Source organism: Mytilus trossulus, chromosome 3 (genome assembly GCF_036588685.1).
Source record: "Mytilus trossulus isolate FHL-02 chromosome 3, PNRI_Mtr1.1.1.hap1, whole genome shotgun sequence".
NCBI classification, from domain to species: Eukaryota; Metazoa; Mollusca; class Bivalvia; order Mytilida; family Mytilidae; genus Mytilus; species Mytilus trossulus.
The window spans coordinates 9,633,236-9,659,385 of NC_086375.1; the positions used below are offsets into that span (position 1 = coordinate 9,633,236).

General features: G+C 30.7%; 1 protein-coding gene across 5 annotated transcripts; it reads right to left on the reverse strand.

Moving 5' to 3' along the window:
• Positions 1–668: 668 nt before the first annotated feature.
• LOC134710115 (neurofilament heavy polypeptide-like) lies at positions 669–25,527 on the reverse strand. 5 transcript variants are annotated; one of them, XM_063570315.1, is made up of 7 exons: positions 25,376–25,527; positions 13,621–13,774; positions 11,892–12,482; positions 6,051–6,098; positions 5,353–5,456; positions 4,440–4,533; positions 669–3,324 (listed from the first exon to the last, which is right to left on the reverse strand). In XM_063570315.1, exons 2-7 carry the CDS (start codon positions 13,744–13,746, stop codon positions 3,271–3,273), a joined length of 1,017 nt encoding a protein of 338 aa, XP_063426385.1. In that variant the 5' UTR covers positions 13,747–13,774; positions 25,376–25,527; the 3' UTR covers positions 669–3,270. The 5 variants fall into 5 exon arrangements, with proteins under 5 accessions (XP_063426385.1, XP_063426386.1, XP_063426387.1 ...); XM_063570316.1 differs by lacking the exon at positions 25,376–25,527 and adding an exon at positions 21,823–22,039; XM_063570317.1 differs by lacking the exon at positions 25,376–25,527 and adding an exon at positions 20,624–20,758.
• Between the last annotated feature and the right edge of the window lie 623 nt (positions 25,528–26,150).

Sequence of the window (26,150 nt, forward strand, 5' to 3'; positions counted from 1 at the left end):
AAGATTGAATGTCAAACCATATATCATTTACATACAATGTATGGCGCATGATTATTTTTGCAAATGAACATGATACGCATCACCATATGAATATAATAATAGAGATTGACAACATCATCCATATAATCCGTATGCAGCCATTCCGTGATAAATATATTAGGAACTTCAACAGGAAACAAGAATGTGTCCCAAGTACACAGACGCCCCATCCGCACTATCATTTTCTATATTCAGTGGATCGTGAAAATGGGATAAAATCTCTAATTTGTTTACTAAGACTTCAACTTCATTAAAATCATACCTCAACCAAAACTTTAACCTGAAGCAGGACGGATTGATGGACATACGGACGCACACCTGCCAACTTTTCAAAATACCCATGGGGGTTTTGCGTGGAAGATGGCTGCCATAGTCCTAAAAAACTTTCAAGGGGGCCTGCAAATACATTTTAATGTTGTTTGTTGGCTTCTGCATACTTTCATAAGCCTAAAGTCATTGTAAAATTGATTGTTTTGTTTAAATTGTGGACAAAATTGCTCTTTCAAAATTTCAATTTTGGAGCCTCCATGGGGGAAATCCCCTACAAATAGTGACAGTTGGCAGGTATGCAGACATAGACCAGAAAACATTATGCCCATAAATGGGACATAAAAAAAACCAAAACAATCAATCGGAAAGAACTTTATTTAAACATTTACAGTTAACTTTTGAGTTGTACAACATGAGTTTTGGTATAGTTAATTTTTAGATGTACAACATCGGTTTTTAGTTTATATAATTAAAACATTACAATATAATAACATTGTAAAGAGCTTGTACAATGCATAAAAATATAGTATACATTGATAATGCATCTCATAAGGAGGTTGGCCGTGGATAGGGGACATAACTCTTAAAATCACCAGTGCGTTTGTACTAGACATGTTAATCAATATATTTTAAGCTTTTATCTAATGTAGATTATTATAATTCTATTTCACATGAATGCTTGAAACACAATAAGGATAATGGCTGTTACAAACGCACTACTGATTTTACAGTGTGCTCTACAATACCCTGCAAACTTCAAAACAGTGGTTACGTCTGCACACTAGCACATACTTAAAGTTTAGTGTAGCAACAAGGCAACTGTTTTAGGGTTTGCACACCAAGTTCTAACACCTGAAGACCACATAATTATTTTAGATTCTCAACATCTTCCCAACATATAGATTTTCTTCAAATTCATTTTAAGAAATTTCTCTGTCCCTCATTAAATTATTATGTAAATTTTCACAGACATATATACACATGTATATATACATTTTATAAATGTGTTCATATGTCTATGATCACAACTGGGGAAAAACTGTCTGAAGAGGATGAGAAATCCAAATTTAAATTGTATATGGCCTCCACAATCAAGCATTATAATTTCTTTTATACTGAATCTTTCATACAAAAATAAGACAAACATTTACATGTACATGGCAACACGAACATTTTGAAAAAAATATTGAAGTAGCTAATTATTTTGTTGGAGTTGTTTTGGTACATCAAGTGATGTTGAAACATTTTTTTTTCAAAATAGATGCATAAAAAGATGCATTATTCAATAAAATTGACATTGCTTTCTTTCTTTTTTTTCTTCTTTATCTTTTCTGGTTAAAAAAGCTGCTAAATTCGAAATAATCTTGCAAGTAAATACTTATGATTGAAAACAGAAAACAAAAGTATGACTATTGCACAATCATTACAAAGCAAAAATTCTAAATTCATCTAGATATACTAATAAATAAAATAAACCTGGTCCCAGTAGATTTTTGGTCTGTCTACATTGAGCTTATGGACTTGGTAGTCCAAAACATCTGGTCCCAGTAGAACTAAGGTCAGTCTACATTGAGCTTATATTTGTACAGACTTGATTGTCCAATAAGATAGTAATTTACAGGTGAAATGAACATTGAGATTGTGTCATGAAAGAACATTTTACAGTGAAAAAAATGACATCTGAATTACAAATATTTCCATGGTGCATGTTTTCATTTTTTAAATTGTAATTGCATTGATAAGAGATAAATCAAGCTTGACGCCATTAATTACCTACACTAGAAACATGTGGGATCTGAATATTGGAATCAGTGACAATGTGTACAATATAGTTATATTGATCTAAAGCAAGTAATGAATTTTCAATGGTATTGTTAAATTTAGTGTAAAAGTCTAATTAACATGGAAAATCATTATGACAATGCATTCAAATTTCAGAGTAGATGGAAAATATGACAAAAAAATAATAATTTGTTTTTTGTTGGTTAATTCATGAAATTTCTCCCCAACATTAAACTTTGAGCAAGGAGAGACTTGTTACTGATTTCTTTTTTTTTTAAATATAATTTATTTACCCAGAATTTTAAGTATTGCACATAGATAAACTGTTTTTGCAGTAATTGCATATGTACAACAGGCCTGCATATTTTCTCAGCTGCATAGTTTATTTACAAAGATAAGACAAAAGTTTACATTTTTACAAATTTCATGTTTAGCCTAATCTATTTTCATTACAAAACTACATTTTCTGTTGATGCCTTTAATACAACTACCAGGTAACCACAAAATATAATGCAAAATATTTTTTTGCAGATGCATGCTCTCAATTGGAAAAGCAACGCCACATTTTGTCAGTACATGGAACATTAAGTTGTAGCTGTGTTCCCCATTTCAACTTGAGATAAAGAGTTTCAGTCTCTGTTCATCATTATTTATTTTAATAGTCTGAAAGTGGATTACGTAAAAATGAAATTTGGGTTACATTGGTTTCAAATGGAAAATAGAAGAAAATTCAGTATCAACTTGTCTTAAAAAAAATATAACTTGGCTTTTAATCCATGATGATGAGGTCATCTGAATTTCACTGCAGTAAATGATTGCAAAGAATTCAAAGTTTGACTATGAAATAATATAAAACTAAAAATAAAGGTCACATAACAGAAGGCACAGTTTATCCTTGTTCTTCAGCTTTTTATAAAATCTGTTTACCCAGAATGCACTAGCACATGTTTTATTAATTTCTCTTTGTCTTTAGAGAAATCCTTTCCTATACAACACTAAGGACATTGGATAAAAAAGTATCAATAACTGTCCACAGATTGTTGAATGAACTGATGTCCTGAGCGTACTAGCTGATCCATGATCACCTTTAATTACAAGCAATAAACTGATAGTTTCTGGTTCCCTGTTCATTACAATAAAGATATCATAACAACATAAACTGGATGTATTTAGGGATGTCTAGCTGACAACAACAACATTGTTCTCGATACCTTCTGCATCATTTTTGGTTGGCTGAAATGGAAAATAAAATCAATTTAATTTGCATCTCTGAGAAATAACAAGGGAATGATTATTTTAAATTACTTAAAACCCATAATTACTTTCACTAATATCAGGCACAGATCAAGCCATTTTGAAGAGTTATTCTATGTATGAATTACGCCATTGTTAGTTAAATATCTAATTTTTAAAAATACATAAATGTTATTTATTCTTGGCTTAATTCTCACTCTGGTTTTGTTTGTGACAAAGCCTTATTGTTGTCAGTGGCTGATTGAGGAGGTGACAGACTAAAGAGCTATAATTATGATACAAGCATTTTTTTTTCACATGTTTCACTCTTAATGTGGCCCCCCCCTCCCTTTTAAAAAGTCATGGATTTGCCTCTGGTTGCTGGCTCATTGACATATAATCCACATCTTATTTTGTACATATTTAATCAAGACTCTGGTATGATGTCTATTCTTATTTGTTAAGCTCTTGAATATTATGAAAATATTTGACACTTAGATAAATCCTTGTTTTCAAAATTCCAATAGGGAACATACTTTATATAATTGTTTAAATAAACCAATTTTTCAAGACGTTTCGGTATTTGGCCTTCTTCAGTTTTTTTTATTTTTCCTCTCAACTACATACTTAGATAAATTGCAGACAGTTTGACAATGACTAGTTTTTAAAGTTCTAAAATTTAAAATTATTTTAGTGGCTAATGTACATGTATTTCTTGATTTTCTTATGCTGAGTTCTCATGTAATTCGAATTCGATTCGCATTAACTAATTCCAATTAGTTTAATTTCGCATTCGAAATGTTTTATCTCCTAATGTCAATTCTTATTAGAATTACAAATCGCGTCAAATAAGCTTTACTGTCCAAACGACGTTAACTTTTAATTCGTATTAACAAAAACTTATTTCTAATTCGAATTGGGTAACTCGAATTAGCCAATTGGAATCAATTTGAATTAAAAAAGAAGAGTGTGTGAACACGATTAGCGAATTTAATTCGCATTATAAATTCGCATTAGATTCAAATTCAATTCGAATTAAATGTCCATGCGAACGAGGCATAACTCTATCAACTAGAAAAAGCAATGTCTACACTATAATTAAAATATAAAAGTACCTGATTTTTATTGATGACCCAGTCATCATCCACAATATACTTAAATAAATATTCTCCTTTTGGTAAATCAATTGAAACAGTAAAGACATCATTCCTGAAATAAAATTTAAAATATGTTCACCAATCATTTTTAAAATAGATCTACAAAACTAATTTATTAAGAAAATATCCATTGTGCAGAACTTCAACTATTTGTTACTGGACAAAAAACATTTAATTTGAAACTTCAAAACAAAATCAAATTTCTTAATGTCGCTTCTTTTTCATTTCTGAGAAAATTGGAATGACGGAATGGGAGATAACTCTGTACTTTAACATATAAAATTATCATTTATTTATTGATAAGAGTATGTATGATAAGAGTATTGCTTTTCTTGAACTGATTTTCATTTCAATTTTTTTATTCAACTGTTGAAGATCAACTGTTTGTTAAAACAATAAATTTAAGTTAAATCTTTTTCATTTCAGCTTTCAATTGAGAAAATTAGAATTCAGTAATGGGAGATAACTCTGTAATTTTACCAATAAAATCATTATTTATTTATTGAATATTTTCTTGTACTTAAATTTTGAATTTGATTTCACTTTTTTGTGCAACTTTTTAAAAGATTAAAATGGGAAGGGATGAGATCTAAAATAATCCTGATTTGCATACAAGTCTTCAGACTTAAATTTTGAATTGTATACCATTTATTTATATAAATTAGACCATTAGTTGTCTTGTTTGAATGGTTTTAAGTTAGTAATGTTTGGGGCCCTTTACAGCTTGCTGTTTGGTGTGAGCCTATGCTCCTTGTTGAAGGCCGTACCTTGACCTATAATGGTTTACTTTTATAAATTGTGATTGGATGGAGAGATGTCTCATTAGCACTCATACCACATCTTTTATATCTATTAACTATTATTAACTTACTCTTTCTCTAATGATATTTGTTCTTTCCATTCATTAAATGTTCCTGCTACTTTAACAGTCTCTCCAGCATCCTCCCATTTAAATTCTGTTGATATTTTATTTTCCTAAAAAAATATATAAAAATATAAAAATTTAAAAAGATTGGCCACTTAATTGATTGTTGGTTGCATAATGTCAGGTGGCAAATATTTCATGCATGTTCAACACAATCTTACTTTTTATTTTTGTGAATTTATTTTGTATAGTTCATATAAGAAGAACCAACACTGTTACAGTATGATTGGATTGTTTCCCTTTTTAATTTGCCTCAATAATATTTTACAGGCCGTTTCAGTGAGCAATGGTATATTTGCCCTTATTTGAAATAAAACCCAACATCTTTATTGCTTTTTATTGTACAAAGTATATTAAATAATTTCATGACAATCATAAGCTCTCCTCTGACCTTGGCTTCGTCCTTGGTGAGTTTGTACATACCGGTAATAAGTGACTAAGAGGTCTTAAGACTGATCTATTTGAAAATATGGTTATTACACGTTAGGTTTTTTTTGCTTGTGAGAGAGCTGTCTACTTATTCTATTATCACGATTAATGATCAATTTCTTATACCGTATTTTTCTGTGTTGTTTTGGTCTTTTGTGGATAGTTGTCTCATTGGCAATCATACCACATCTTCTTTTTTATATTATTGTGTATACCTGCTGTGTTTCTTCTTTTTCTGGCTCTTTTGTTTCAGTTTCCTCTGTCTGAAAATAACAAAATCAATTATTGAATAAACTTTATACAGTGAAACCTAATTCTATCTAAATCAAACCCTGGAAAATATGAAATTTAATATAAACTTAAAAACTTTTTAATCAAGACATTCAGTGATTATTTTATAGCTTTTAGGATCTGATTTCAAGAGCAAATGCAATGTGATTTCTGTTTATAAATAATTTTTCAAAGGGGCATAACATTTTGATAAATAATTGACGACAACTGACTTTCAAAAATAAAAAGTATCAAAGACATTGCTGATATAAACCTATAATTTAAGATTCATAATTCTGGCAAGAATTTATCACATGAGAGCGAACAACATAATTTTCCATATAGTCAATACATCCAAGGGAGATAACTTTTTTTTATCAGCACTGATTTTTAAATTTGTCTGAGAAATTGATGATATAAACTGTAATATAAAATTCATAAAAAACAAGAATCGTACAAATGAATGTGCTAACAATGCAATTTTCCATTTAATCAACTTTTCCAAGTAACATAACTGTCTACCTAAGACAGGGCCCGCTCCAGTCATGATTCAGTGATTCCTTATATAAACAACCAAATTTTCCCACTAAAGAGGGGCTCCCTGAAAACCCCTCTTATTCCACCTCTGCTCCCAACTGATTTTCACCTAATCAAAGTGATTGCTGATGTAAACCTATATTACTAGTTTTATAAATCTGGCAATTAAGAACAGTACTGTGCTTGTGAGGTCACTCACAAGACAGGACAGACATACAGTATTTCTACAATGTAACCATTCCCATGGAACAATAATTCTGACAAATGAAAACAAAATTTCCAATCAGATTTGTTAACACAGGTTTCACTGTATTATAAGTAAATCAAGACATTTACATAGGTTTTACTGTATTATAAGTAAATCAAGACATTTATAACTGTACACCAGGTGGCTATTAATGTCTAGACCCTGATTGTTTCAGTATTGTTACTTCCATTACAAAGACTACTGATAATTCCCAGTGAACTTTCTGTATCGATTAGCTATCAGATTTCTTTACACATTACCAAACAGCCCATAATAAATTTTCCATTTGCAATATGGTTTTATGAGCTAGCTTTCGTAATTTACAAATTTATACAACAGATGCTTAAAAGTCTATTATATATAAATAGTAGTGTTATAACTTGAATTTAAAGCACAGGGGCTCAGTTTTAAGATGAAGGGTGTGTTAGCATGTTTTTCTTTTGACTTAGAAAAGGACTACTTGAATGTTTATAATGTAGATACAAATTTTAAAAAATCCCTTAAAATATTTTTGCTGAATACTTCATTATTGCATTTTCTTTTAAAGGGTAAAATTGTTAAATAGAATTCTTAAAATGATTAGTAATTTAAGTAAAGAATTCCCTTCAATTGCATAGGACTGGACTCATAGGTATTAGGGTAGATAGATGGGTGCACATAAATGGCAGATGGGATCACAGAATGGCATAGGCTGGGGAATCTTATTTTGGGGCTAGCTTATTAAGACACTGCATATAGTATTGTTTATTTATATACAATGGACTGAATCCATTCTCTTTTTACTTTTACAAGCAAGTGGCTGATTTCAATTGTTACAACAGCTTTTAAAAAAGTGATGGTTGTTAAAATTAGAAAATCTGTTTCGTGCAAACACATTTAATATAGTTTCAGAAGCAATATAAGGTGATGAAAATACAGTTGGGCACTGTGATTTAGAAGACAATGTGGGCACTCGCTCTAAAAATAATAAAAAAATCAGATCCTGGGTCCATACATGGTGTTGCCTTGGTAGAAGCATTAAGTACCATTTCCCATGACAAAAAGATGATAAATTGACCTCCTGCATTCTAAATTTCCTCTAATCATATTATTAGAATAAGTTTACCAAATGACTCATAATTTTGAATTACAGGAACTCTTGTCCTGTCTAAAAGGTTGAAGATCAAGTGAAGTTATTATCTGTATTTGAATAACATTATTAATTATTGCTGTATAAATCAATAAGAGTAAGATATTGTGTTAGACCATCTGTGATGCAGCTAAGTTACTAATAAAAGTTCAATGTAAGGCTAAAAATAAAACTCATAGTGTTTCAATGAAAGAACATTTAACACAGAGAGCAAGCATATGTTTGGATTATATGAACAGTACCAAATTCTCATTTGGACCATCAATATTGTCTCTTCAATTATGATGCTTAAGGCCAAATATTAGATAATATAAAGCTTATTAAAATGATGAAGAGCTATAAATCAAAAAGGACAAAAAAGTATAGGCAAAGCAGAGAAAGGAATCAGAGCTTTGCATGAAGGATATACATTCCTCAATTATAAATAATTTCCAAAATTTTGAAACAGCAAATAAAAAACACAAAATCTGTATTTTAATTTTAATATAATCCCACTCCAAAAAAACTGCCAAAATATGCAGGAAGCAAAAAAAACCTTTGAAGGTGATTTTTTAATTAAGAACATGGTTATTTTTTCCTTATTATAAACTATGTATTTACAAATAATGTTAAAAACAAAGGGAAGTAATTATGCAAATTAAGGGAAGTAATTTTACATTTGTTAAGATATTTATAGGGATTTTTACTTTCTTCTTCCTTCAAATATATTACATTTAAACATTTTACATAGAAAAATAGTAAAACAATGGGTGGGGTTTAATGGTACTATATAAAGTTTGCATATTTAATATATAAGTATTTAAGGTGCTCGCAGTTGCCTCGAATTGAAGTTGGTCACATTTGTATACTTTAAACCAACTTAATTTCGCGACTTTCGCAGAAAGAAAAATGACGCCAATTTAAATCGTCGCCAATCTGCATTACTTAGATCTTAACTTATCTAAACACCTCTAGTAAATTAGGAATTCGCGATATTAAATATCCGCGAAATGGACTATATAGGGCTAAACGCGAAATAAAGTATCCGCGAAAATAAGTTCGTTTACAGTATTTACAGAGGAACAATGTTATATGTGATGTATTCATATGCTGTTTGAATCAAATGATTATTTTAATAAAAAACCTATTAAATGGAAAAATTACAAAGGTCTTGAACCTTTTTTAGCAATATATGATGTTGCAAATGCTTAATTTCAATCAAATCTTTTCAGACATTCATTTCTTTCAACCAACAAGAGTTTTACAGATTTTCAGACTATCAGACCCATGTCATTTGCAAACATTTGTATACTAGTAGTAGCATATGGACATGAAAAATAAATGTAAACTTTTTTCTTTTACTTCCTATTTGGAATAATTTGGATTTTTATCAATATCTTTCAATAAATTATAACACTTAAACATGTATTTTTGTGTTAAATCTGGGCTTTTGCCAATTATTTTTTTATGAGATTCTGTTTATGTTATATCAAGGACATAAACAATGTATGTATGTATTTCCTCAATCCTTTCAAGAATAGTAATTCAAATACAAATTACACATAATGAAATGTTCTTCTACCATACAAAAATGTGAGATTCTTTTACAAAACAAAATAGCAGATAAAATTAAAGACCTTATCTGAAGAAATTGTAATATTGAATTCATTTGAGCTGGGAAATGGCAGTCTTATATATTAGGACCAAGCTGAGTAATTTTGCAAAAATTGTTAAGATAAAATTGAGAATGGAAATGGGTAATGTTTCAAAGAGACAACAACCGGACCATATAAAAAACAACAGCAGAAGGTCACCAACAGGTCTTCAATGAAGTAAGAAATTCCCTCACCCGGAGGAGTCCTTCAGCTGGTCCCTAAACAAATATATACTAGTTCAGTGATAATGAACGCCATACTAATTTCCTAATTGTACACAAGAAACTAAAATAAAAAAAATACAAGACTAACAATAGCCATATATGTTTTTAATTTTAGTTTCTTGTGTATAATTTGGAGTTAAGTATGACGTCCATTATCACTGAACTAGTATACATATTTGTTAGGGGCCAGCTGAAGGACGCCTCAGGGTGTGGGAGTTTCAAGATACATTGAAGACTCATTGCCCGAGTCATTGGTGGCCTTGGGCTGTTGTCTGCTCTATGGTCGGGTTGTTGTCACTTTAACACATTCCCCATTTCCATTCTCAATTCTATACCATCATGGTAATTTTACAGTTTTAATATGGTGATGTTTTTAAAATGGAAATTGTTAACATATTTGTTCTACAAAGGTGCAAATTAATGTATTAATCATCATAGACATACAGTTGTAGTTACAAATTGGAGATAACTCTCCTAAATGTATATGAATTTTGAAATTTCACATTTAGGAGTAAAATTGATAACTGAAACTTAGCATGTTGATCTTTAGATAAAATTTCTTTTGTTTGTTTTATTTGTATTGTTTGGTTTTTTTTCAGTAAGATTATGAAAAATATCAACTTCATTCCTATGGTTAGATTATCATCTCCATTTTATGGTACTCACACTATCATTTTACATGTTCAGTGGACCGTAAAATTGGGGTCAATACTTAAATTTGGCATTAAAATTAGAAAGATCATATCATGGGGAACATGTGCACTAAGTTTCAAGTTGATTGGACTTCAACTTCATCAAAAACTACCTTGACCAAAAACTTTAACCTGAAGCAGGACGAACAGACGCACAGCGAACAAACAGATGGACGAATGAATGAACGGACGAACGAACAGAGGCACAGACCAGAAAACATAATGCCTCTTACAACGTAGGTGGGGCAGCATTAAAAGCAAATGATAAATAAAATGTTACATCTAGCAAAATAATCAAAAGAAAGTCCCCAACAGTAAACAGATATAGAAAAATAATATGGCAGTGGTCATATGTTTAAGGACTACCGGGTATAACTTGTGGAAAAAGGTCTATTTAGTTTTATTAATTTACTTCCACTTCTGATTTCGGTCACGAGTAACTTCCTGTTGTCATAGGTGATCAGATAACCTTTAGTCCAGAGTCGGAAAACACTTTAGATATAACAGGAAATTCTAAATAAATTGCATAGAAATAGAGATTGGCATTCATGAAATGAAAAATTGTGTAGAGATTATTTATATTTTTTTTCATTTATTTTCGGACAATTTTTGAAGTGAGAAATCTGTGAATAACTTATTGATCAAATAATTAGATGTAAGAAGATGTGGTATGAGTGCCAAAGTGACAACTCTCTATCCAAGTCCAATTTGTAAAAGTAAACCATTATGGGTCAAAGTACGGTCTTCAAGACAGAGCCTTATGTCTCATAAAAGCATTTTTACAGTTATAAGTTTAGACATTAATCTCAAAACATAGACATATAAAATTTAATATAAAAATAATAAGATGAAGTAGTACATTTTATTACCAATGAGGAGACAGGTACCAGTTCCTACCAGAGACAAGTACCAGTTACTACCAGAGACCAAATGAAGTGTTTAAACAAAATCAAGTACCTGCTAGGCATTCGTCAATTATCCAAACCCAGACCATGTATATAAATATTAAAATGGATGACCAAAATTAAATAACTTGTTCAATTGTTTCCATACTTATGAATTACATGATGATATCCTCCTGTACCATCTCATGATATAAGTTTGACTATAAATTGTCAAGCTTTTGTCAAGTTGAAGTCTCATCAAATCTTATATAAAGAAAAACAGATGTATGGTAGATAGATCTTATGTGTACTTTATATAATTTTTTTATAGCTTGATGTTTGGTGTGAGCCAATGTTCCATGACATGTTCCATGACTTGCATGGTGAGTTGTCTCATTGGCTCTCATACAAAATTTACATTATAATTATAAATCCTCACCTTTTCTTCTGCTTGTACAACTGGTGTTACTTCTTCTGTTTTCTGTGGTTCCTCTGGTTTTGTTTCTTCCTGAGAAGATTCCTCAGCTTGTTTTGGTTCTTCTGGTACACTTTCTACAGGTGTTGTTTCTGCTGCCTGTTGTACTTCTTCCACAGGTGCTTCCTGTTTTGTTTCTTCTTGTGGTGCCACTTCCTCTTGTTTTGTTTCCTGTAGCTGTTGTGTTTCTTCAGTTTTTTCTGGTTCTGGTTGTTTTTCCTCTGCTTTAGGTGTTTCTGCAGATTTTTCCTCTTCTTTAGGTGTTTCTGTTTTTTCCTCTACTTTGGGTGTCTCTGATTTTTCCTCTACTTTGGGCGTTTCTGATTTTTCTTCTGTTTTAGATGATTCTGATTTTTCTTCTGGTTTAACAGGTGATTCTGCTGCTTGCACAATCTCCTTTGATGATTCTGGTTTAGAATCCTCAGTTTCTGGTTTTGAATCAGATTTTACTTCAGTTTTTGTTTCACTTTGCTTAGTGTCACTTTTTTCTTCATTTTGTTTATCCTTTTGATCACTAGTTTCCTCTTTATTTTCACTGCCTTCTGCTACTTTTTCCTGATAAAATAAAATGAAATAACTAAAATATTGTTCACAGCTTTTGTAACTTTCCATTTTCTTCTATTATCATTTATACTATAACCATGTAGTAAAATAACATAAGCTGAACAGATATTATTTTGTAGACTGTCACAGACTTTATAACCCTGATAGTATCATTTTTAGTAGATTTATTTATAATGTTACTTTAGGTTACATATTGTCCCCTTTTTCCACAGTTTTTATTTTCTATATTGGTCAAGTTTTTGATTTTTTATCATTTTATTAACCTCTTTTTTTTCTGTATATAATTTTTTGTTTGTTTCCCCCCTGTTTTCTTTTCTTTCTTTCTAGTCTCTTTGAGTAAGCTTTCCTCTAGTTTTGTTTCCCTTCTTCCCTTTCAAACTTCTTCAATAAGATTTCAGGTATTGTGTCCCCTCTATTTTATTTTGGTCAGTGTTCAACCTCTCTGATTATACAAATTGTAGGTTTGTCACCCTTGTATATTTTCAAACTTTACAACCTTTTTCATTATTCATTTCTTAGGTTTGTCTCCCCTATTGTATTTTCAGTCTGCAAAATCACTCTTATCATACAATTTTCAGGTTTGTCTTCATGGTTTTATTGTCTGTCTATCAATTCTTTCTGATTATACATGTTTCAGGTTTGTCTCCCCTGTTTAATCTTCTATCTGCCCAACCTCTCTTATAAATATATCTGATTTAGTGACCCTTGTTTTTTTGTCTGCAATACATATAGATCTGATTTTGTGACCCCTGTTTATTTTCTATCTGCCAACCCTCTCTTATCAAAACATATCTGATTTTAGACCCTTGATTTTTTCTGTCTACTGAGCCTCTCTGCTAAAACATATCTGATTTTGTGACCCCTGTTTTATTTTCTGTATTTTATATAACATATATCAGGGTTCATTTTCTGTCTGTGTACCAAATCTGATAAAACTTTATAGAAGGATTTAAGTCAAAAGGGGGAGGGGGCAGGGGATCCTGATCAGATTCCTGGATATGCACCTGATCATATTTAAGTTTTGTCTCTACCGGTATGTTTTTATTTTCTACCTGTCCAGCCTCTCTTATAAATTTGTGCTCCCCTCCTCCTCATTATCTGTATAATATATCTAGTTAAACTAACTTACCTCAGGTTTTGTGTCCCCTCCTTCCTCTGTTTTATTTTCTGCCTGTCCAGCCTCTCCATTTACTTTAGTAGAATCCCCCTCCTCGGTTCCATCCTTCTTCTTAAGTTTTCCACTTTTATTTCCCATGATAATTTATTTTTCAAGATTCACTAATCTAAAGGTATAATAAGATATATATATATGAACTTGCATAAATCATCAAAATTTATCTGATAAATTATTAAAACTTTGTCATTTGGATAATAACAGTTATCTGTATCACACAGAAAAGAAAAATGTTCTGTGACCTTGACCTTCAATGTACATGTATTAGATACACACTATGTGAGATGGAGTAACCAATAGACTTTGCCAAGGACTTTTTTTTATCAGTCAGTAATGTTACGTAGACAAAAAAGGAACGTCATTAGACACAAGTTCAATCCCTATATCTATTTTAAAATTGCAATAAAAAAAATTAAACCAAATTAAAAATATTTTATAGATTTTCATTTCTCCCTTGTCTAATAAAATTCTACATTTTGATAAATAATTTGTATATGAAAAATCTGGTTCATTTGCTTTGATAGCTTCACATTTTGTCATATCCAGGCCTTTTATAGCTTACTAAATGGGGGGATAGGACCTTTATCGGGACTCTGGGATAGGATGTTTTTAAGCTCGGGATTTCGGGATTTACCATTTCTGGATCCAGGAGTCCTTTTTTTCTGATTTGGGGATGTCAGGATTTACATGATTTAAATTCAGTACCTCAGTATTTCGTTTTTTAACCCCAGGATTTACGGATCAGGACTCCTTCTATCCCCCTCTATACAGTATAGGGTATTGTTTTTTGCTGTATTTATAAACTGTTCAGTGATGCATAGTTGATTTCATTCCCATCATTTGGACTCTGGTCAAAAAGGGTCAAATTAGCAATTATATATCACATCTCTTTATTTTTAAATTATGAACTAAACAATCTATGTAAGTTTTCAAAAAATCCTTCCACAGATTTAAGAGGAGTTGCAAAGGAAAACCTTTTCCTTATCTTCTTTATAATGTGAAGAAATCACACTTCTATCTTTGAATTGGATGAAAGTTGGGCACTCATTTCCCAAATCATCTTTATTTGGTACTTTTTTCCAAAATTTCACTTCATTTTCTTGATTTCAGATCCCACTTTAGTTTACCCTCAATCCTGAAGTTTTACTCCCTCTTTTTATATGAGGACCCCAAAAATCAATTTGATCAATAAATAAAACAGTAGTACACAATGCTATATTGTATGCACAGGCTATGTGAGTTTATAGAAATCCCTCCATTATAAGAAAAGATTTTGTGGATGAGGGATGAGGGCTGACAGACAAATTTCCCCATTACTATATATATCTATATTATAAATCACTTCAGTTTTAAAAAATTCTAAAGATTAGACTTAACATTTTCAGATTTTTTTATCTTTTTTTGGTTAAATGGTAGCTAATTTATTTCTTAGCTATCCCTACTGTACCTTTTGAATAATTTGTAATCTCTATTCTAGATTTTTTTTTTATATACATCAGATTATTTTATGATTGCAACATGTTACATGTTTGTGTCCTTCAAGCTATTATTATTTAGTGTAGTCATACAATTTACTTTTGAATTAATCAGATTTCTTATGTATTAGAATACAGGAACTGATGAAGTCTTCTTGTCTAGACAGGGGAAAAATAGTTATAAAATATTCCTAAATATTCAGTGGCACATCCAGAGGGGGGTTCCAGGGGTCGGACCCCCTTTTTTTGGAAGGTTAATGCATTTGAATAGGGATACATAGTTGGACCCCCCCTTTTTACCCTGGGTTTGGAACATCCCCTTTTTTTTGGACAATCAATGCATTTGAATGGGGATACATTGAGTTGGACCCCCCCTTTTCAAAATGGCTGGATCCACCCCTGATATTCATTGCAAGAAACTAAATTTGATACATTTTCTATTAATTATTTTGTAAATGATGGCCAGGTAGTAGACAAGTATAATTTTTGAAGAAAGACAAATTACCCTTTTGCCCAAAAGAAAAAAGAGGAACAAGTCCACAAAACCTTCAAGGAGAACTAAAGACCATTGCAAGGATCACATTACCCGCAAAAACATGGCTGTGTAGTTCATTAAAGAGATATAGGAAGATGTGGTGTGAGTGCCAATGAGACAACTCTCCATCCAAATAACAATTTATAAAAGTAAAACAAAACAATTTAAAAAAGGAAAACAAAACAATTTATAAAAGTAAAAACAAAAGAGTATGTTCCTCAACTTAATTCTTTCGTAAGAGCAATATTGATTTTTGTTTCTAAAAGTATTACTTGTTACATTCACATTAGACTGAGCTTTATATTATATAAATGGTTTATGTTTTAAAAAGTAAGAATGTGACCTCAAATCTTCTTTTATTCACTTAATTTGTGATTGAATGCCAAAATAACTGCTTGATAAGAACCTTTAATCTAATTGAATATTGATAGCATAAATATACTAACTTTTAAGTTTAAGGCATTTAATGATTGATAAAAATCTTTACTTACAAATGTTTGTCTGTAAAGCTGTGAGCTTATCACCTAGCTACCTTACACTTTAAAAAGAAATGTTATTCATCTTCAACAGAGTTTCTTAAACTCTATATTTACATGAAATTTAAAATCAAGTGAAAGTTTGTAGACTTCCTCTTTAGATTGTTGTATTATAACAGATATAAATCTTGTGCTTCAAGATCTTATTAGTTTATCTCTTTGATTATCTTAAGTACAATCATAAGTACTTGTTTTCTTCCTCAATCCTTAATGTATATTTATACACATAGCATGTGACCAGATAACTTCTAGAAAACTCTTTTTGTTTCCTGTAACATCCCCAACCTTAGTTGATAAAATACCCAACACCTTGACTGATATTATTTTGGCTCGTTTAATTTTCATGAAATTTTGACAAATTGGTTATTTTGACCTTTTAACAAAAATATAAAAATTTCAAAAGATTTGAACCAACCGCTTTATCAGAAAAATTTCATTGGTTTTATAGCAGTTTGACCAAGCACTAACTTTGATCATTGAGAAGCTTAATGCTTCTTTAACCAAACAACGTGATTGAAACGTTTAACTGACTTTTACAGAGTTATCTCCCTGTAGTGTTAGGTACCACCTTAATTTATTTGAAAGTGACACTGAACTTTTGGTAAACTTATGTTGTAGGACTGCTGTCTCAATCATAATAACACAATATCTACCTTGATTTATTATGCACCACCTATTACCCTCAATGTATGTTTCTGGTGGGAGGGCAAGATTTTTTTTTTTAATTGCAAGGGCGAATCCAACCATTTCTAAAAGTGGGGTTGTAACCCAAGTAAAAAAAAAGGGGGGGGGGGGCATTCCAATGTCCTGATTCAAAAGCATAGATCGTCAAAAAAAACAACACCCTGAATCCCCCACTGAATAGTCTGATACAAAAAGAAATGTTTTGGAAGAAAATTAAGCAAAAATAATAGCTTAAGTTTCTCTATTTAAAACTAGGTGGAGTAAAAATTTAATTAAATTTGAGGCACAAAATTCACCTTAATCCACCCAAAGATGATGGTTATGGTCTAAGTTAAGACAGATCATATCAGGGGGCAGATGTCATTGCGAGTGTTTAGGGAGTGTATTGTACATACATAAATCTCTATTACATGTATTCAAATGGCCCTATAAATTTGCACCTGCCTATATGTATGTATGTATCAACAATTCACTCAATAGCCCTTACATGAACTTATTATTCCCATAAATGGGTCAGAAACAAATTACACATAATTTTACTTGTCAAAATACAGGTAAAGTGTCAAATATTTCTTCATCACCCCTAATCTTTGATGACATGTATGAAATATGACACGGAACCATAACAAGTGCTTCAAATAATTGTCATTTTTCTACAAAATTATATGTTAAAGCCTGATTAATTTTCACATAAAAGGAGATCGCCTCAGAGAGACCTTTAATTAAAAAAAATAATTAAGGCATATCATATTTTAAAAGGCTATCAAATCTACCGGGCAATGGGCTTTAAACTCATTGATCCAAAATATACCAGACTAATAAGATCTAATAACTCTTATTTTTTTAACAAAACTCTGTGAGATTCAATTAAAAAATATTTTGATATTCATATTGATGAAGTTTAAACTGAGCTCTGGTAACATGCATTGCCAAAATCAGTTGTTTTAAGGATTGTGTTAGCCCTTGTGCATCAGGTTGCTGCAACCATTTAGCCTAAAGGTGGGGAGGGGGGGAATTGAAGTTACAGAGTAGATATCTACAGTGGCAGATCCAGGGTAAAAAGGTGTGATAAAGGGCATCCCTTCCCATTGATCAACATTTTTTTTTATTATATCACTTTTTTCACAATTTATGCTTTTAAGCATAAATTCATCCAAACCATCTTCAATATATGACTTCATGAAGAAAACTCCACAAATTAAATCAGTGTGGCATATATATACATTGGATGTTAAAATTAAGTGACAACATAGCTTGTGTTTGAAATGTGAAAAAAAAGATGTAGATCATACTTTATGAGACAGCAACCCAATGTAACAAATAACTGATATATATCTTTAACGACAATTAATGAAAGTTATTCAAAAATAAACATGTTTCTATACATTGGCGGATCCAGGGTTTGGAACCCCTTTTTTTGGACGATCAATGCATTTGAATAGGAGCATTAAGTTGGAACCCCCCCTTTTTTACTCTGGGTTGGGACCCCCCTTTTTAAAATGGCTGGATCCGCCCCTGCTATACTATGTATAAAGCCTCCTATAAAAATTTACATTGCCACAGTTAAAAAGTCAATTAATAATATCAGAATGTGGCAACCATACAAATAGCTAACTCCTCCATATACAATGTTTATATTCCTGAGAACGTCCCCAAATTACATCATGGTAATGCAACCTGATGACACAGTTGAGGGTGTGATAGACCCATAGCATTATGGTGTTGAAACCATATTTTCACCTATTCATATAAGGGTGTGACAACTGTCAGATAGAAGATAGAAAATCCAAATTATCTCCCCTTTGCATATTTGGGTGTGGCTGTTCAAGGGAATAGAGTTCACCTCATAGTATTTTTTCTACCTCGATGATCCCTATCTATTTTTACAGATTTCTGTCCTTTTCTGAAAAGTTCCAGATATAGATTAGTTTTCAAAAAATCTCTGCATAAGACATGATTAGAATAAGCAAATTAATGTTTCCCTTTGCTTTGGCAATGGCTTTCTAAACAAACAAAATCCATTAAAGATAGAAAATTAAAAAAAATCATCAAAGACAAGAAAAAATGATATAATGCAGGTAAAAACAGAGATCTGAAGACATTATGTTTTTCAAGATTAAAATACATTGATTAACAGTAAACTCAAGTTGCCTATGACAACTTTTAACATTTCAAATTAAAAAAAAACCAATATATTAATTCAGTTCAAAATCAATCAAACATCTTTAAGGATTCTTGTACATGATGATGATTAAAGATTTGTTTTCAAGATTGCATATCTTAAACTTAAAACTATGTATATTTACCAAATTATATGTTTATATAATCTAAACTTACCTGAACTCTAAACTACACCTAACAAGCAGACCGTCTGCTGTTTAAATCAATCTTTCATTCACACAAAAATCTGATGTTAATTTTCAAATAGCAGGAGTAACACAAATTATCTTAATTCACATCAGTATTAAACACAAACATTATCATTCAAACACAGAGGAATGTAAATTCACTCTGAACTATTACATTTCTTACGAAAAATCTACAAAATATCAATTCTTTTCTGGTTGATATGGTAACTGATAAAGCAAAGACATATTAAATGAAAGAAAAGTAAGAAAGTTAATTGGTAGTAACTTATAATTTCTGTGTTTTTCTGGACTTATTGCTTTCATTCTATTTAATTTTGTAGTGCTGTGAAGCACAGGGTAAATTGATCAATAGAGTTTAGCAATGTCTGTGGCAGTAGTTTAATTATCCGGTTACATGTGCTGTGTTTCACACATCTCAGAAATATTTGCTGCGGTGTCATTTTTCTTTGCTTAGATCAATAAGTAATTCATTAGTTCATATTTTTAGATCAAATTAATTAGGTATTTAGTTACACCAGGAATAATTATTAATTTTGGAAATTTGCTTTGTCACCTGACAATTCTGCAGCAGACAGAAAATAAAAGTACTGGTAGTTTGGTTTATTTTCTACTAATTTCTGCTAAAAAAAAAGAATTTCCAGGACCCTATCCATGATTTTACTTTTAATAGGGGGGCACAAACTTAAAATAAAAATCAGGCAAAAGTATCGAAGTATTCTTCATTGAGGTGAGGACAACCCATACTTTCCAAATTTTAGGGGAGGCACATGAGCACACTCCTGCCCCCTGATTTTAAATTATTTCTGTGCACTTCACAAGATGTTCTACAAATTTCTATACGTTTATGCTTTGCACATGATTTTTATAGTTGACCAACATGATTGTGGGTGTGGATGGTGGTGGCATCATGTTTTGGTTCAATATTCTCAATTTCTTTTTTTTTGGTCTATTTTTCTCTTTTCATAATTTTTTGTCCCATTTTTCTCTAACTTTTATTTTTTGCACCCATTATTTTCGAAACTGTAAATCACGTCCAGACCCTCATCTGACAATATCTGTTTCTGAAATCCCATTCTAGATAAAACCATCATTATAAAAATTCAAATTGGTACTTAAATCAATACCTAAATGTCACAGGAATGAAATAACATTAGAAATCTTTAATTACAAAAATAACGATTTAAACAAACACAATTAGGTGTCTTGTTGAGCTTTATTTGCATATTATTGCAACCTTAATAAATTTTTGTCCAGAACAAATAGGGGAAAAAAATTGATGAAACTCTAAAAAAAAAAATCAATAAAGATTTACGGAATATAATTGTAATTTTAAGATATAAATTCTTAATAATTTCTTACCTGTGTTTGAGAAGAGAATGTTTTAAATAATAGTATTGTTATTATAACATTATAACATTTTACAAATTCCGATGGTCCTCATCCTTAGTATGTGATTTATTTATAGCCTAAAGCTACAAGCTGACCAACTAAATGCATTGTGGTACATCTACCATTGTCATAATGTTCGATGGGATTGTCATAATTAATTAAAAATATAGGACAACAAAAACTGCTCTCATTATTTATAATTTTGATAAAAATTACTTTTGGGAAATCAATTATATGGGATAAATTTTTATCTGATTTTAACCTTTTGAATGTAACTAGCAAATAAAAATACATTTGACCGTCATTTCCATTTCGTACTATAGTAACACTATTTTTAAATAGCCATCTCTTAATTATTTATACAGTTGAAACAAAATGTGTCAATGACTTTCATCTAAAGCTATGTTACTTTCCAACAATAGTGTACATTTCTCTTGTTCTAGCTCAACAACAAGGGCAGGGGCGGATCCAGCAATTGGAAAAAAAGGGGGGGTGGGGGGTGGGGTGGGGGTGTTTCTAATTGCAAGTCCCAATTCAAATGCATTGATTATCAAAAAAAGGGATAAATCCAACCCACACCCCCTTGATCCCCACTGAAGTTACCTAAATTTCCCATTTTTCAAATATTTTAAAATGTCATAGGCTTTCATCTAAAGCTATGTTACATAGCATAGTTATTTAAAATGTGAACCAGATGGCAACTCGTTGTTACTCAATTAAATAGAAAGCTAAACATGAAAATAAACTTAATACTGAAAAGATATCAACTTCAGCAACCAATTAGGCCTGCATCCCACTCAATTAACTCTCAACTAAATACTGATACCACAATTCATCAAGAATCAAATTAAAACTTATCACGATAGAGGGTGGGGGAGGGGGAGGTGACAAAGGGATTCTCATTTAAAAAAGGATTTTTTTTTGAAATTTTTTCCTCACTTCCCACTCCCTATTTTTCTAACCTCTTTATCTGACATTCCCCCTTTTTACCACTTAATTTCAATTTCCAACTTGTGTTGTTTTACTTCCTATATCCAACATCTCAAAAAACATGCATTGTTTTCATTATAGAGATTGAAATATTTAAAAGCTAACAATTCTTTACACAATAAAGTTGATTTTTTCCTCATGAAATTTGAAAATACATTAAAATGAAAGATATTAATTACCTCTGATTGTGATATATCACTTTTCCATGGAATTAAATTAAATGTGTTGAAACCTTCCTGCTGGAGTGGACAGGATATCTATATTTAATATTTCCTGAATATTAGATGTTTGAAGATTGTGTTACATCTTGATTTTAGCATAAGTAGGGTTAAGAGACAACCTACGTGTTAGATTTAATATTCAGGTTTGAATAAGGAGCTTTACATCCCATGTAATACTTAAGACCACTCACCTAAAAATTTGTAAAATCTTAGGGGGATGAATATGGCTGGAGGATCATTGGACATTTTACACTCATGAATTGACTAATTAAAGTATTTAGCATGTTTAAATCAGCAGTATATTTGATTAAACTTTAAGGATTTTAATTTTCATTTCATATAATTGGATTTTTATGAATTGAACATCTTTAAAAATGAAGCTAGCAAATTGATTTATCAAAATATCAGTGTAAACTTTAAATATAAATGGTTTAAAAATACCATTGAAATTTCATAATCAAATAACTGATCAATGAATAAAAGCAGCATGTTTTTTTATTAGGAGACTACGTTAAAAAATACTCATAACTTAAAGATATCTATCATTGATAACTATATATTATCATGGGGTTTGATCATGTTAAGATGTTGATTAAACTATTACATAATTATGAAAAATCCATATTTGGTGAAAAATTTACTTTTTCAATAACTGGATGTCCAAATAAAAAACTTACGCTCTCACTTTACACAAGAAAACAATGAGTCTAACATTTTTTAAATGATGTCCTATTATGGAAAAACAACTGAATTCATAAAATTCATAAAAATGAAAATTTGAAGCTCTATATGGAATCAAAATAAATTTTATTTTTGTGAATTTAACTATACATAGTTGTTATGCTAGTTTTGATCATTTACTGTTAGAATCTTTATAAAACTGTTATCTGTTTGCATTAATTAGAATTCAATGAGTTAGTTTTTATCTAGTCGAAGTGATAGTATTTTTGAGAAATGATGTAGATGAAAATCTTTATCTTCAATCACCATACATAAAATATCAATAATTCAAATAAGGAATAAAACGTGTTTGTGTGTAATTCTTACAATAACATCTTAAATTGTCCTCAAGAGGTTTTGACTGTGTGTTACACTTGACATTATTATAAATACAATAATAATCCATACTATCAACCTAGACAAGAATCTCAATAACCAAAGTTCAAATATGAAATAAAAATTGTTTACATGCAATTCTAAGGATGAGTTATAATGATATTGAATAGCAATATATATGTTCTTCCTTATTTTATATATACATGTATATTGATACGGAATCTAAATACTTATGCATGTGTCTATTGTTTAGGAAAACATACTTCCCTGTATACTTGTATTTGATACATTTGTTATTGCATGAAGTTGATCTGGGTTTATTTTTAAGATTTTGAAATAAAAAATCCAAAGAAAGAGGATGTCATCTTAAAGTTCACACTTTATTGAACCTGACAATTACATCTATCCTATTTTGAGAATCCCTAGATCTGCATATGTTTCCCCCCCCCCCCCCCCCCCCCCCCTGCTCATATTTTCCAAAATTTCATAAATTGTCCTTAATTTTACTTTGATATACATGGAAACCATATGTTTATTCTATACTAAGATCCAATAGAACCACATCCCCCCATTTTTTTTATTAAATTTCATAAATTGTGTGACTATATATATGAAGCCCCCCTTTATTATAACCTGTAGAGGATATAAAACTGTTGCACCACATCAAAATGAGAAGATGTGGTATAATTGCCATTAAGACAACTTTTCACTACAGAGGTCCTATGATGCAGAAGTTGTAGGTCAATGTACTGCCTTTAACAATGACTAAAACATATACCAATTAGCAATCTACAAAAGCCCACCTACTTGACAAAAGTTAATTCAAATGAAAAAAAACTTATAACCATTTATCAAGTGATTATTGTTGTGTTACAATCAGGAAACTATATTAATCAGGAAGAAAAAGAATCATCAAAATAATTCAATAATTTCACTTCTAAGCACCTAATTACATGTAAAAAGGATAGTCTCACACATTTAGTGTATTATCGTGTGGTTAAAATAAATTAAATGTGTTGCTACTCCCACAGTATTTTTCTTTTGTCATTTTAAAATAATTTCACAGCAATAAATCATTAAAATAAAAGTCAATTGCTGTCAAAGCCAACATACCCAATAATTGTCACAATTTTAAGTCAATAAAATAAATTGCTTCAGTCTGGTTGGCATTCTAGAGATAAAAGCCATGAGTCAACAGATTAATATCTATACAGTGCTGTACAAATTACCTGCATAAACAACCTCTGATCAATACTGTTGTCCAGTTCACTCAAACATTGTACAAGAATTTTCTCTTTATTTTACACAAAAGGACAGACAAGCATAAATTTTTAATGAAATAACAGGACAGTGCCCTTTTTCAGAAATAATTATGAACTTTTATCCCAATTAGTGGCCCTTAAGTGGGCAGCATGATTTATACCCACATAACTGTATACTATAATTTGTAACCCAAAAAAAATCTCCCATCTTTTTTACTTTGAAACAATTTACAAGTTATAGAGCTACATCAGTGGCGGATCCAGGGGGAGGGTTCCGTGGGTTAACCCCCCTTTTTTTGGAAGATCAATGCATTTGAATGGGAGCATATAGTTGGGACCCCCCTTTATTCTGGGTTGGGATCCCCCTTTTTAAAATGGCTACATCCGCCCCTGTACATATACTTATATTATAGGGAGTAAGGTGAAGAAAGCACTTATCATTGTATTTTATCATGAATAACATATATTAAATGATTCTGACATCAGATCTTCTTTAAATCCATGATTCTTTTAAATTGAAGGCCTTCAAACCTCAACCGCAAATATTTCTAGAAAATAAATTATCCTCATATGTTGATACCAGGGGAGATTACTCACATAAAATCAAATTAAAAAAAAGACCAGCCAATCAACAATCAAATTGTTGCACATTTTGAACATCATATGTGCATGATTTTTTTTCTACCAGTATAAATGACCAGCCTTTGTGAGTTACTAATAATGCATTTACAATCCCCCCCCCCCCCCCCTTTTTTCAACTGTGTCCAAATCATGTAAAAACAATAAACTATTCAAATAGAAATATGTTCTTCTCTGTCTATATTGATACAGAAGAAAGCAAAGTTCAACAAGTTAACTACAACATATACAGTGATTAATTCAATGTATAATGACTTAAATATCTGATAAATAGTTACACCAGAAAAAAGTAATTTTAAATATGAAATGAAAATTACTTTTAACAACAGAAATCTGTTCTTCTCCGTCTAAATTGTTAAACAGATTTGTAAAAATAAACTGTAACATATGCAGTGATTATTGTATAATGACTCAAATATCTCATTTAGCTATACAGTAAAAAAATATTTTAAATAATGAAATATAATTTACCTTTTATATAATATACTCTTTAAACCATAAAAACATGTAAATAATTAGAGATTAAAAAGAAATATAAAGCAGTGTGACTATACCTTTTGCATCCATCTGACTGACTGATTCATTAGATATTGATTATGAGTGAGTCAGTCGCTTGCTCAGGTCTCTTAACAAATCACTATTTATTATTTAAAACCAATTTTTGTACTATTAATCTACAGTTCTGTGACAATATGACAATACTAAAATAATAAAAGGTCAACAAAATAAATACTTTTGTAGGGTTGTGTATAATAATCTTTGCCTGATTTATATAGAAAAGATATCTTTCGTATCTGTCTTACAAAAAATTGATAAAAAAAGAGTGACAGCTGTTATCTGGTGCAACATCTGAAATTCTTCTGATTTACTAGTATTTTATACAAACTTTCACAGATAGAGGCACATAAAGGTTAAATATGCAACAAACCTTTTACTGTAAAAGAGGCCCCCATGAGTCGTAATGTGCATCCTTAATATATTTGACATAAAAGATAATGATACTGGTACTATAAAGCTTTGAGAGACGATATCATTAGCATTGCTTTTGAAAAATCTGTTTTCACATCTGAAATACCTCTGATTTACTAGTATTTTATACAAACTTTCACAGATAGAGGCACATAAAGGTTAAATATGCAACAAAACATTTCACTGTAAAAGAGGCCCCCATGAGTCGTAATGATCATCCTTCATATATTTGACATAATAGATAATGATACTGTTACTATAGATCTTGAGAGATGATATCATCAGCATTGATTTTGAAAAATCTGTTTTCACATCTGAAATACTTCTGATTTTAATACTAGTTATTTATTCAACTTTCAC